The sequence below is a fragment of the Anguilla rostrata genome, chromosome 17 (assembly GCF_018555375.3).
Source record: "Anguilla rostrata isolate EN2019 chromosome 17, ASM1855537v3, whole genome shotgun sequence".
NCBI lineage: Eukaryota > Metazoa > Chordata > Actinopteri > Anguilliformes > Anguillidae > Anguilla > Anguilla rostrata.
The window spans coordinates 30736580-30751760 of record NC_057949.1 but is presented as its reverse complement, the minus strand read 5'-3'; the positions used below and the strand labels follow the sequence as shown (position 1 = coordinate 30751760).

At 47.5% G+C, this 15181-nt stretch overlaps 1 protein-coding gene across 2 annotated transcripts; it reads right to left on the bottom strand.

Annotated features, from left to right (window-relative positions):
* Positions 1-2442: 2442 nt before the first annotated feature.
* si:dkey-225f5.4 (uncharacterized) lies at positions 2443-14460 on the bottom strand. 2 transcript variants are annotated; one of them, XM_064315565.1, is made up of 10 exons: positions 14333-14460; positions 13302-13410; positions 11578-11698; positions 9686-9843; positions 6690-6746; positions 5717-5868; positions 5335-5509; positions 5121-5257; positions 4867-5029; positions 2443-2792 (listed from the first exon to the last, which is right to left on the bottom strand). In XM_064315565.1, the coding sequence occupies exons 1-10, from the start codon at positions 14353-14355 to the stop codon at positions 2727-2729; spliced, it is 1161 nt and encodes a 386-aa protein (XP_064171635.1). In that variant the 5' UTR covers positions 14356-14460; the 3' UTR covers positions 2443-2726. The 2 variants fall into 2 exon arrangements, with proteins under 2 accessions (XP_064171635.1, XP_064171636.1); XM_064315566.1 differs by lacking the exon at positions 14333-14460 and adding an exon at positions 13779-14161.
* Between the last annotated feature and the right edge of the window lie 721 nt (positions 14461-15181).

The following is a 15181-nucleotide window of genomic DNA, read 5'->3' as shown; positions in this document are numbered from 1 at the left end:
GAGAAAAGCTAAAACCCTGAGAAAACTCAGGGTTTTAGCAAAGCTACATCATAGGAGGGAGTGTCTTTCCCCTAAGTGGACAGCCACACAACCACCGATGCGATAACTTCGGTTTGATATACATTTATCCGATAGAATTTCTTGGTCAATTGTAACGGAGCGAACCCTCCGTTCCTGCTAGGACACCATTTTTTAAAACGTTAAAACGTACGTTTTCACTGTATCTGCATATGGTAGCAGTTGTTTGGCGTGAGTACGCTGCTTTCACAAATGTAGTGCGCACCATTTATGTTTGCCGGTTTGTCAGCTCAAACACATCCGCTACTGTACATCTGTTCACCACAATATACTGCAAATCACTTAAACACATCTGGTTTCAAACATTAAATTTATTTATTGTGGCATACCACGTTCAATAAACGCAATTGTAGGAGTTGCTACCAACCGTGTTTATTCCATTTGTTCCATTTTCAAACGGGAATGGCGTAATCCTAACGTCACCATTATGTGCATTTTTATTGGACGCGCTGGACGAGAAGAATTGGCTATTTTAAACGGGGGGAGACCATAAAGTGCATCCGTAATGTGTTCTCATATCCAATTAGATATGTGATTTTTAGAAATAATGTAGCAACTGATGATGTATGTATAATGGTTTCTATATGCAAAAATATATGCTGTCATTTCTTCTGAGATAATTAAATATGGTATGGAAATGGTATAGTCCACATATAGATAAGCGTAGGGTATATAAGCAGGTCAGTTTGCCCCTCACTAGTGACTGAAGATTCCCACCCCTTCCTCCTGGACGCCCTGCCTCGGACACCCCTTCCCCCCGAACACCCCTGCCCTACCCATACATGCGACACACATACACACTTATTCACCCATTCATGCACACACACCCTCTCATTCACCCATTCACGCACACATTCTCTCATTCACGCAGACACACTCATTAACCCATACATGCACACATAAACACTCATTCATCCATTCATGCACACACACCCTCTCATTCACGCACACATTCTCTCATTCACGCAGACACACTCATTAACCCATACATGCACACACATACACACTCATTCACCCATTCATGCACACACACCCTCTCATTCACCCATTCACGCACACATTCTCTCATTCACGCACACACACACACACACACACTCATTCACCCATTCATGCACATACACCTTCTCATTCACCCATTCACGCACACATTCTCTCATTCACGCAGACACTCATTAACCCATACATGCACATACACGCTCTCATTCACCCATTCATGCACACACACACCCTCTCATTCACCCATTCATGCACACACACACACACTCATTCACCCATTCATGCACACACACCCCCTCTCATTCACACATTCACGCACACTCACACATAAACACTCATTCACCCATTCATGCATACGCACACCCTCTCATTCCTGCTATTCATGCCCACAAGCCAACTAAAAGTGTAAGTCACCAATCAGCTCGTAGCATTCAGGTTGGGTGTCTTGCTCAAGGATAACTGACACAGAAGGCCAGGGATTGAACCAACTATCCAGTTGCCAGACAACCGCTCTGACCCAAGGATTGCGTACCGCTGCTCAAGGGTTTTTTGTTTTTTCCCCCTTTTCTGAAGTTCCGAAAACCAGCTTTATTGCAGAGATCCAATCACAGCGATGCTTTGAGTACCGGGAGTTTAAACATTCAGCTGCTTCACAGCCTGCAGAGCAGGCCTTGGCTTGGAGCAGCACAAGCGTTGGGGGTCCCTCGAGAGCCAGTGGGACATCAGTTTCCTCCAGCGATGAGAGGTTTAGTTTGCACCGTGATATATGAGTTTGGAGTAAACAGAGTGTGGTTCTGCAGTGCAGCCCAAACCTGGACTGTGTGCTGGTTAATCAAAGCTGCTGGCGACCAGTCTGGTCCCCAAGAACAGGTGTACCAGCAGGAATCATCCACTTGAGAGAGAACAGGTCTGCTCCAGTCCTCCGTATAGCTCACAAAGCATTTTACATGCAAGAGATGGTGAGGGTTCCCACATAGTACAGGTTTGGAGAAACCTTTAAACAGTTCAGAAGAGTGGCCATACGCACACCTGGGATCTAACAGTGAGAATGTAAATGTTTGTGTGTTAACTTTGGACCACTTCCTTCAGTGTGCCAACCCTGAGTAATTTATCTACAGTATATGATTAGCTAATCTACTGGATTCCCAAGCTTCTTTAATTAAAACAGATTTTTAATACTCAACTACCACTTTGATAGGACACAAGAGGCGGAACTGGAATTTTACTTTTTGCTCCATGTTGTACTTTCTGCAAGTCTTACACTGATTAAAAGTGGGTGTTGACGAACATTTTATATTACACCAATAGGCATCAGTAAGGTTGACTTTACTCTGTAGTGTATGAACACATGGCTCACGCTACACACCATTCTCACGCAAATCATTTAATGATTTTATATTAAAACACTCAAAAGGTGACAAACTATGAAAACAGAAAATCTATACAAGGGACAAACAAACAGCTTGTGTGTTTTTTTCAGGTTAAGGACAGAATATACATATACATGTGTATACATGGGTAAACAGCGTATACACACTGCTGGGAGGACAGCGTATACACACTGCTGGGAGGACAGCGTATACACACTGCTGGGAGGACAGCGTATACACACTGCTGGGAGGAGCTCTTGTCATGGTGTGCCATGGCGGGACTCAAATCTCTGGGCAGGAAGAGAGGAACTCCAGCCACTCTGAGAGGGAGGGGTTCACCTGGGGGGCCTGGAGACACAAAGAGTGCTGTTATTACCCTGCACTACACTCACACCCACATTATACACACACACACACACACACACATTATACACACACACTCACACACACACACATTACACACTCACACACTGATGCATGCATTCACACGCACGCACGCACTCACACACGCACACACTCACTCACACATATTATACACTCACACGCACACATTACACACACACACACATGCACATGCACGCACTCACACCCACATTATACACACACACAGATTATACACACACACATTATACACTCACACATTATACACACACTCACTCACACACATTATACACTCACACAGACTCACACACACTCACATTACACACTCACACACACTCACGCATGCGCATGCACGCATACTCACACTTGCACGCACACTCACATACTGATGCATGCACGCACGCTCACACACTGATGCATGCATTCACACGCACGCACACTCACACATTGCACACTCACACGAACTTACACACGGATACATGCACGCACGCACACTCACACACTGACGCATGCACGCATGCACACTCACACACTGACACATGCACGCACGCACACTCACACACTGACACATGCACGCACGCACACTCACACACTGACGCATGCACGCACGCACTCACACACTGACGCATGCACGCACGCACACTCACACACTGACGCATGCACGCACGCACTCACACACTGACGCATGCACGCACGCACTCACACACTGACGCATGCACGCACGCACACTCACACACTGACGCATGCACGCATGCACACACACTGACGCATGCACGCTCACACACTGACGCATGCACGCATGCACACTCACACACTGACACATGCACGCATGCACACTCACACACTGACACATGCACGCATGCCCACACACACTGACACATGCACGCATGTACACTCACACACTGATGCATGCACGCACGCACACTCACACACTGATGCATGCACGCACGCACACTCACACACTGATGCACGCGCACGCACTTACACACACACACCGTGCACTCACACATGACTGAGGGACCCTTCCATCTCCCCGTCAGATTCGCTACCGATCTTTCTCACGCGCGAGCGAAACGGGACAGGGTATTGTGACGTATACTTTCCCCGCTTGAACTTCCGCCCGGCCCGGTATGCCCATGCTTTCTGGGAGCGTAAACACTTCCTCATTTCATATGCCAAGCCCTAAATCACCATGACAACAGCATGGAGGTTATGCACAGTGCTCTTATCATGAATACACCACAACAGGGCTGAATAACAGAGTACCCAATAATGCTCATTAATATCAATTTACTACCGTCTGTCCTAGCAACCTGCCAGGGTCAATGGTACACACTCACACCAAGGGGCACTGATGCTGCAAGCACATATCTGCATAAGGCCTCAGGCAGTGTCGTATAATGGGTAAGGGTAAGGGTGGGGTCACCCAATACCCATTACACCAATAACCCAAACCTGCACTGCTTCAGTATATATCCAGCTGTATAAATGGATGCAGTGTAAATGCTATGTAGGAAGTTGCTTAAGAATAAGAGTGTCTGCTAAATGCCTGCAATGTAAATCAGGCAGAAATGAGGATGAGGAACAGAATCAGTGGGTTTTCGCATTTGACACTTTTCTTTGGATATTTTATATTGCATTTTTTACATATGAGCAACAGGACAGGAAAAAACCTTCAATAATACAAAGAACAAAAACATGTACCTACACCCCTACACCCTACCCACACACAAAAAGGGGGGGGGGGCGGAGACCTACCTCATCATGAATTATTTTCACACCCATGCCATTAAGGAGGACAGGTATGACTGATCTGACCTGATGGGGTTTCTTCATAGAATCAGACATTCTCTCCCTTTTCTACGTCTGTGTGTTTTTGAGCAAAGTTCGGTAAAGGTTCAATAAAACCGAACATATCCGATATGCAGCTCCTACACAGTTAGGACCTCTGTAGAAACTCCAGTCTCTCAGACTCACTCCAGTGCACAGGCTAAAAGCCCCTGTGAATATGCTCCCTCAGCCAGATGGTTTGGATGCTCACCTGCAGGGCATCGATGTTGAGGGGCCCCTTCTCCCCACGAATGGACACCAGAGAGGCGCGGCCCCTGGAGGGGTACCCCTCGCCCACGCTCAGGTGGCACACCACCGAGGCCGACTTGAGGAAGACCAACAGCCGCTGAGCCGGGCGCCAGTCGATGGCAAACCTGTAAACAAAAGCGCAGATTTACCCCACAGGCAAAGGGAGAGGACAATGAGCAGGGGGACTAAGGCAAGGGTGAATGTGAGTGGAGTTACCTGGAGTGCATTTCCTGGATCTCGGCCAGCATCTCGCCCTGACTCAGGTAACGCTGACAGACCTCCTGCAGTGTGGAGCTCACCTGGGACAGGGGGCCCTGCAGGGCCCCATCCAGAATCCCTGCAGCCTCCTGGGACTGAAATAAAACTAACGTTACCTCAGGAGAACTCAGAGCTCTGTGTAAAAGGCCAGAGGAAGGACAGGGATAAGTACCTGGATGTTGAAGAGGCCGTCCGGGGTCCAGGTGAGAGTCAGGGGCAGGGGTCTGAGGTTGGCCAGGTCAGGTCGGTGCACCTGGGGCACCAGCTCCACACAGAGCTCCAGCGGCCCCGCCCACAGCAGCTTGTAGCCCGTTAGGCCAAGCGTAGCCTGCACCGACCGCTGCAGCCTGAGAGACGAGATCCGCAAGCGCAATGTACAAAAACAGGGATGCAAGTCCCACAGTCCAGCTCTACAAAGAGATAAAAAATGGCTACAATGTTCTATGAGGATTTTTGAGTTCAACAATTGAATTAGAATTCATTATGTGAACGGACTGTACTGAGGATTGAAGTGGCAGGACGGAGGTCACATGATGGCACGGCCTGGCCCTTACCCGTCCCGCAGCAGGGTCCAGCTGTCCAGACTGGTGAGGTAGGCGTCGGTCTGCGCCACAAGCTCAGAGATGCGCCTCTCGGTCAGGTGCAGCGCCCTCTGGCTGGCCAGCAGGGACTCCTCCAGCTCCTGCAGCTTCAGACTGCTCAGCTTCTGCACCGCGGATAAGGGGGGAGAGGGGAAACCCAGAGTCAGCTTTCAGCTGGCCAAAACTGAGGTCATGTCCGAAACAGCACACCTGCCTACTATAGTATACTTGTTGAGTACACGGGATATGAATGTTCAGTAGGTGAAATTTTCTCTAAATGTTCCGTGCTTAAAATTCAGAGATGATATACAGTTGCAAGACAAGGTTTGTGAACCCTTCGGATTTCTGCATTAATCATTCATGGGACCACACTTACCTTTCAGGAAGTAAACGTCCATTTGGGTCCCATAAATATGATGCGCAGGGATGTGCAGAGACCGTGCTGTACGTATCAGGGATGTGAAGGGACTGTGCTGTATGCATCAGGGATGTGAAGGGACTGTGCTGTATGTATCAGGGATGTGAAGGGACTGTGCTGTACGTATCAGGGATGTGAAGGGACTGTGCTGTATGCATCAGGGATGTGAAGGGACTGTGCTGTACGTATCAGGGATGTGAAGGGACTGTGCTGTATGCATCAGGGACCATGCTGTTTGTATCAGGGATGTGAAGGGACAGTGCTGTACATATCAGGGATGAAACATGCAGTTCCTGGAGGCGCCATTCTGGCCAGTTTGGACTCAAAGCTATCCAATGAGCCAATGAGTAAACGATCAGAACCAGCCAATGTATTTCCAGAAACTCCTGAAGTAAGGGGACAGGTCAACCCACACAACTGTCAGCTGTGGTAATGCTTTGTCAGTTTGTGAAAAACAGGGTAGAACCAGTCGCTAAGCGTGTTCGGTGTGCGCAAGGAACAGGCCGACGTGCCGTCCCCGATTCATACCTCCTCTTTCACGTCCTTCTTCTCTTTCATCCTCTGCTGCTCCTCCAGTTCCTCTTTCTGGAAGATGAGAGCCGTTAGCGACGGCGGCTACCAGCTGCTGCGTGGGCTTCACAGCAAGCCAGAATAACAATGAAAAGCAATTCTCTAATTTTACAGAGCAGAAGACGTGAGGACAACCTTTACTACCCACATGCCTGTACACTGATATACACATGTATTTTGGACTAATTGCTTTTGTGATTTTACCATGGGCATTCATGCAGTTGGCTTTTAAAGCAAACACATATACATGCCATAGGAAGACTGCAGAGAGCCTGTGCTAAACTTTGTGTCTGAACTAAATTCCTAAAGGCTTTTTCCTTTGAATAGACTGGTCAGCTCACAGCTGAACATGCTCCCACTCACAGCAGCTTTCAGTCACTGCTCGCGTCAGCAGGAAAAGCAGAAGACCCTGTCTATAATCGTACGCTTGGGGGCCATGCCACAAAAACGAATGGAAAAATACCACACTGGCATGTTAACCCATTGAAGAGCAGGATTTCTGGAATGTTTTTTTCCCCCCAAAATTCTGTCTATGTTCTAGAGCTCCATTGCTGTCAGTAACCAGTAGTGATTGCGACATCAGCATTAGAATGTTCAGTTAAGAACACTCTAATCACATCTGTGATCATACACAATATCCTTCTCGTAGACACCTCCTGCTTGTGTCCCATGCACTCATAACAGCACAGAAGTGCGGAGTGTGAATCTAATGAAGACCAGACCACAGACCCATAATGTGTACACTATGGAATGTAATGTAACTATACCCAGAAAATCAGGGCACGAAAAGATTTAGCAAAAAACCCAGTAATACAGTCTGAAATTCACAGTATGGCCAATGATGCAGTAGGACTTTGGTGCGAGGTTTACTCTACCTCAGATAAAGCCTGGTTTAACGAAGGAACTAAAGGCAGGAAATACTGCAACCAATGCCCAAGTCTGAGCTCGCTGCAGGGGAATCACATGCGCACACACACACGTGCGTGCGCACAGACACATAAGCGCGCACATACACACGCACGCGCACACACACACGCGCGCACACACACACGCGCACACACACATACACGCGCGCGTACACACCCAAACACGCACATGCCCGCGCACACACGCGCGCCTGATATCTCAGAACTGTGCAGCCGGTTTCCTTGGAAACAGAAGCACTAGGCATAGAAAACGGCTCTGGCAGTTTCAGAGTCGTGGCGCTGCAGTGAGAACAGCCTCAACTAAAACTACAGCTGTGGGATGAATCACCATTTACTGAAGAGCCATAATGGCTCCCGTTAGCAGCGGTAAATGTCAACTTAATGTCCCCCTTCCTTTAGGAAGCAATGCTTCTTTTATTACTCTTCACACAACCAACCAGATTTATAAACCTAGAGCGGCTGGAAGAGAAAAGGTCTGCTTAAAAAATGCAACCTGACATACTACAATATTAAAAATGAATGCTGTCCTATTCCTGACGCTCATTATCCGTGAGTTGGCCTATGCTTCAGCCTTACATTTACAAACGACACAATATGCAACTCAAAGATTTCATGCATTTTACAGCTTGTATCACGGCAACCAGCAGTGTAATTACCTTTGTAAAAACTATTTGAGCTCTATATGTGATAAAGGGGATGCGCTTAAGCCTTTATCTTTAATATGGTAACAAAAGAACAAGCCCCAGGTTTTCTGCAAGCCATTTTAATCACTAATAAACTGATTCTGTGAAGGTTTCTTAGAGAAAAGAAACACATATACTCATATGCTAATCTCCCCACTTGTTTATTCCTAAAATAGAGTAATTTGTTCAGATTGTGCTTAATGGCTCAAACCCCACAGGCTAATTGAATTATGGCAATTACACTGATTAATATGCAAATCACTGTCTCACAGAGCATAGACACAACATAACAAAATTATTTTTGGTTTGAAAACAATCTGGTAGCATTACAAAGTCAAAAGGGTAGCCAAAATTGAAAAGCTCAAAATATTAATGGAAAAAAAAGGCATAAATCTTTCTGCACCCAAATCCTTGTCTCCCCACACCCCACGCCCCTCGCCCCCCACCCAAGGAGATGAGTGAAATACAGCACTTTGTGCAGAAGTCATTCAAGCACTGATGAGCTCAGGTTTAGGGGACCTTTACAGCAGCTGTGCTGCCAGGTTTGCATGCGTGAGCGATGACTCTGTACCCCATGAACGCTCAGTTTAATCTGAGCCAATCGTGGAAACGCATGGGGGGGGGCACTAACTGTTGAACACAAAGGCACTGTGGGAATCTGGCATGGCGGTGAAGTCTAAAGCAGCTTCAGCAGGGGGAAAAATGAACATAAACACTCCATCCAGAACTGGAGTTCCAAGTGGAAATTTGCCCAAGAAGCTCCAGTTAACCTCCTAGATCCATTCCCATGGAAACAGCGAACCGTCCAGCTGATGAAATTCTCAGTCCCTTGACTGATTGACTGAATCAGTGCACATTATCTACCGCCACCATCAAACTGAAAATGCTGTCAAGTCTGAAATCTGTCAACATCTGGCACCCACCGATATTCCTCAGGTAGTCCTCTGTATGTGTGCTTTTAGACTCCCTGATAATGAGTGTGTGTGTGTGTCTGTGTAGTGTGTGCAGTGTGTGTGTAGTGTGTCTAGTGTCTATGTAGTGTGCGCGTGTAGTGTGTGTGTCTGTGTAGTGTGTATAGTGTGTGCAGTGTGTGTGTAGTGTGTGTGTAGTGTGTGTGTGTAGTGTGTATAGTGTGTGCAGTGTGTGTGTAGTGTGTATAGTGTCTGTGTAGTGGGTGTAGTGTGTGTAGTGTTTCTGTAGTGTATATAGTGTGTGTGCGTGTATATAGTGTGTGCGCGCGCGTGTGTGTAGTGAGCGTGTGTGTAGTGTGTATAGTGTGTGCGCATGTGTGTGTGTAGTGTGTATAATGTGTGTGCGTAGTGTGTGTGCGTGTATCAGCGCTCACCTTCCTCTCCAGAGCACACAGCAGCTGCTGCAGCTGCTCCTTCTTGCGGCCTGCTTGATCCATCCTGTCCAGCAGGGCGGCGATCAGACCCTCCACACGCTCCACGCCCTCTGCGTACGCGCTCTTCAGGGCTCCAAGGCACGCACGCGTGTCTGCACCTGTCAATCATTCGCACAGGGCACGACAAGTCATCCCGCAGCACTCTCTAAGCATGGGCTCTGCGGGTAGCGCGGGCTCTATTCAGTTAGCGCGGGCTCTGCGGTTAGCATTGACTCTATTCGGTTAGCGCGGGCTCTGTTCGGTTAGCGTTGGCTCTGTTCGGTTAGCGTTGGCTCTATTCGGTTAGCGCGGGCTCTATTCGGTTAGCGCGGGCTCTATTCGGTTAGCGCGGGCTCTATTCGGTTAGCGCGGGCTCTATTCGGTTAGCGCGGGCTCTATTCGGTTAGCGCGGGCTCTATTCGGTTAGCGCGGGCTCTATTCGGTTAGCGTTGGCTCTATTCAGTTAGCGCGGGCTCTGCGGTTAGCGCGGGCTCTATTCAGTTAGCGCGGGCTCTGCGGTTAGCATTGACTCTATTCGGTTAGCGCGGGCTCTATTCGGTTAGCGGCTCTTTCGTTAGGGCTCGGTGCTGACTCTATTCGGTTAGCGCGGGCTCTATCGGTTAGCGTGCTCTATTCGGTTAGCGCGGGCTCTATTCGGTTAGCGTTGACTCTATTCGGTTAGCGCGGGCTCTATTCGGTTAGCGTGGCTCTATTCGGTTAGCGTTGGCTCTATTCGGTTAGCGTGGCTCTATTCGGTTAGCGCGGGCTCTATTCGGTTAGCGCGGGCTCTATTCGGTTAGCGTGGACTCTATTCGGTTAGCGTGGACTCTATTCGGTTAGCGTGGACTCTATTCGGTTAGCGTGGACTCTATTCGGTTAGCGTGGACTCTATTCGGTTAGCGTGGGCTCTATTCGGTTAGCGTGGGCTCTATTCGGTTGGCGCGGGCTCTGCGGTTAGCATTGACTCTATTCGGTTAGCGCGGGCTCTATTCGGTTAGCATTGACTCTATTCGGTTAGCGCGGGCTCTATTCGGTTAGCGTTGACTCTATTCGGTTAGCGCGGGCTCTATTCGGTTAGCGCGGGCTCTATTCAGTTAGCGTTGGCTCTATTCGGTTAGCGCGGGCTCTGGGGTTCAGTGCTAGAGGAGGGTTCAGTGAGAGGGTTCAGTGCTAGAGGAGGGTTCAGTGAGAGAGGAGGGTTCAGTGCTAGAGGAGGTTCAGTGAGGGGTTCAGTGCTAGAGGAGGGTTCAGTGAGAGGGTTCAGTGCTAGAGGGGGTCAGGAGGGGTTCAGTGCTAGAGGAGGGTTCAGTGAGAGAGGAGGGTTCAGTGCTAGAGGAGGGTTCAGTGAGAGGGTTCAGTGCTAGAGGAGGGTTCAGTGAGAGGGTTCAGTGCTAGAGGAGGGTTCAGTGAGAGAGGAGGGTTCAGTGCTAGAGGAGGGTTCAGTGAGAGGGTCAGTGAGAGGAGGGTTCAGTGAGAGGGTTCAGTGCTAGAGGAGGGTTCAGTGAGGGTCAGTGAGAGAGGAGGGTTCAGTGCTAGAGGAGGGTTCAGTGAGAGGGTTCAGTGCTAGAGGAGGGTTCATGAGAGGTTCAGTGCTAGAGGAGGGTTCAGCTGGAGTCAGAGAGAGGGTTCAGTGCTAGAGGAGGGTTCAGTGAGAGGGTTCAGTGCTAGAGGAGGGTTCAGTGCTAGAGGAGGGTTCAGTGCTAGAGGAGGGTTCAGTGAGAGAGGAGGGTTCAGTGCTAGAGGAGGGTTCAGTGAGAGGGTTCAGTGCTAGAGGAGGGTTCAGTGTGAGAGGAGCGTTCACCGTGCTTGCGTGTCCCCCCCGTGGCATGTCCCCTGTGGTGTGTATTCGGTACCTGTGTCGGGGACAGGTGAGCCATCCAACAGGTGCGGTGGCTGAGCGCTCTCTAGCAGAAGCAGCATGCGGTCCAACACGCTCAGCTGCAGCTGCGTCATCTTCAGCTTCTTACGGCTGTCCTGAGCACCAGCGCATGCACGCATGAAAAAAACAGCGGTCAGCCCCCCCCTCCGCATGGTCCTGACAGAACAAAACCGCCAACACTGCTCCCCATCGTGCTGCATCCCCATCACGCTGCTCCCCATAACCCTAACCCAGACTCAGGCACTTATATATTCATAAAAATCTGTATTGCTATCTCAAAGAATAAATCAATGTTAGATACGAGTTTTTTTATGCATCACGTGCAAAATCCAAGTTTAATTCAACCTCAATTCAAATTCAATTTTCATTAATTTACCACTATTTCTTTTGATAACGCAAGAACCACCATGGAAAAATCTGTTGAAAGTTAGTGGATGTTACACTGTAAAAGTGATTTGCTGTGTGTGCACGGTGTGTGTATTTATACACTGTGTGTATTTGTGTGTGTGTGTGTTGCCTGTAAGTGGTGAAACTGTTTATTCCATTCACTATAGATCTGAGACCCCAGCCTGGCCATGGCCAAACACTGAAAGAGAGACTCTCCTTTCAAAGAGTGTGAAAATTTCTTAAAATAAAAAAAGAACAAGGAGTGCAATGCAGTCATCAAAAATAAGATTAAAACCCCATGTATGTTAATATCCAACATATTCAAGACAGCTGATGCCTGAAAAAAACAAACAAAAAACAAATGGAAACCATCATCCATCATACTGTAAGCAAACATATAGGGGGGCATCAGACTGCCAAAACAGAATCATAAATACAAAACTTTGGAAATGATTTAAGAGTCAAAGTTTGATGTAAAATTCATCTTGTGAGATAATCTCATTGCCCGAGAGACACACTGTTACACTGGCCTTAGTATGGAACAACAGGCAGAGAACACTATGTTAATCTGACAGCACACTTATTTTACTTGCTATTGCGGGGATTCTGTTTCCAGTGTGGATTTGCAGCCTTTAGACAATGGGCGGCTGAACACCGCAGGTACGTGTGAAAAATACTCTGCGCTGTCCCCATTTATGAGTAGCCTCTACCTTCAAAGCAAATTCTAGAAACAGTGGATATACAATCAAACTTCAAGGCAGCGTTCAGAAACAGTGTAATTGCAAAGTGTAAAGAAACCACCCTTTTTACGTGCCGCCACAAACGGAACACAAACACGCAGTAGCTACGGCTGCATCGTTAGTACAATATGCCCAGTTCAGATACCGGCTTTCCGGTGGCAGAACTAATCCTTTATTGTGAAATGTTGCTTATTAGCGCAGAAATAAGTGAGTTTAGGCAGGGTATGGAGCAGCATTACAGTCTGGAAGGCAAAAACCAAAGCGTAGGATTTTTGCTAACATGAGGAAGAAGGCTGAGAACAAGCTGAAGGAGGTGACCTAAATTTGCAAGGCTACACCATTAATACACAAAGATATCAGTGGGATTGTGCGCAAGATTGTGGGCTCGTTGTTCTTCAGCGCTAACCGTATAGAACTAGATTTCCCCATGTAGGGCAACGTCTCCTCTCTCGTGCTTCTGCTCTGTAAGAGACGCCAACCAGGGCTTGTTCTGGGACCGTACCCAACTCTAAGTAGGTTGAGACGCAGCCCGTTTCTCTATTTTTGTGCATGCATGAGAAACTTTACTTACAGTTAGGTAGGGCACCATCACTGCAGCGGGAGGTTCCGCCTCTCCCGTATCCTGAACATCACTTGCGGTGAAAAAGGCCTTCTGAGCAGACTCGTACCAGTCTAGCAACCTGCGGACACGCAGTCGCGCGTAATTATTAGTGACAGGCAAGCGAATCAACCTTAGATCAACTCGGGCACCATATAACTTTGACCAGAAAGCGTGAAGCAGTCAGATATGATAGCTCTCCATTGCAAATCATTTCAGCAACATAGGCGTAGTCTCAGTGGCTCACGTTAACAAAGTAACACACACACATATATATATATATATATATATATATATATATATATAACGTTAGCGACACAGCATACACTACAGTCCCTAACTAATGTTACATAACCATTTCGTTCAAAAAACTATTCTGATAGACTACACAGATTAACGAAAACCGTATGACTTCCAACAGTTAGCAGCTTCGCTCACCGACTCTCTTACCTAGCCAGCGATGCCACTCTAGCAAGGGGATAGCTACTTAGCGAGAGAGAATGGTATCTCAACGCCTTCTTTATCTAGCATGAAAATCTTGTAAAGCCATCATGATAGTGCTTTGAATTCATCAAGCATGATATCTTTAGCTAGCGAACTACGACTAACGTTACTTTCTGTCACTCATTGCCATAGTCTGCAGGCACTGTTGACACACATGGGCTAGTGAATTCCAGTTTTATTTTTCAATTTGTTTGTTACAGACTATCCAGCTTGCAAACTGTTAATAACAATTCAACGGTTAATCAGCTAAATTTGCTAGTTAATGGCTAGCCGTTACCAATCAAAATAGAACACTGTGCAACCGAGTAAGCTAGCTAACTGTTTCAAGCATTTGAGCAAAAATGCATGGCTAGCTTTGGAAGCTTCGTATGCTTTTCAAGAGAGTAGATCTAAGTCTACTTATAGACAGTTGGCTAGTTACCAGCGACTCAATCGCGTACATTGAGATTTCCGTAAACATTAGAATAAAACAAAAATAGTCTAACTAATCAGTTACTTACAACTGGGCCCGTTCAGTCGCCATAATTTTCTACTTTCAAAACCGAGCTTGAAACAGCGGTTTAACTGACGATTGGTCTGATTTCACCCTATCAGCGACGAGATGATTACGTCATTCTTCTCGTTGCTTTTGGACAGTGGCTAAATTCTTCTGAGCGATTCAATGGATCAATGGATCTCGTACAGATTCCAGACATAGGATAAGTTGTCCAGCAAGATTTATCGTACGTTCCACAGGTATTTCACAATGCATTCCAACCTTTAGATCACGGCCACTATGGATACATGCCAGATTAACACAGTAAAGTAATGTGATGTGGGAAGCACAAATATGCGTTTCCATTCTGTAAACCTACCTACAGTCACTGATTACGGGGCGACATAGCTCAGGAGGTAAGACCGATTGTCTGGCAGTCGGAGGGTTGCCGGTTCAAACCCCGCCCTGGGTGTGTCGAAGTGTCCTTGAGCAAGACACCTAACCCCTAACTGCTCTGGCGAATGAGAGGCATCAAGTGTAAAGCGCTTTGGATAAAAGCGCTATATAAATGCAGTCCATTTACCATTTACCATTACAGTAAAAGGCTCATTTACATAAACTCAGCCAAGGCTAGAAGCTTGCACGAGGTGTATACCCGTAACACACTCCCACCATACCCTGTCATAACAGCTTGCTCACCAGCTGGGACAGACCAGCTCGACTATGCCCTCCTCCCCCCAGGGGGGAATGACCTTCCCACAGGCAGGATGACGGAGTCACTGGCTGTGTTCTGCAAACACCTAAAAGCAACTGTTCTGACTGCATCTCAGAGTTTCTATAAAAATTTCATTTCATTTTGCAGGTCCTGACACCT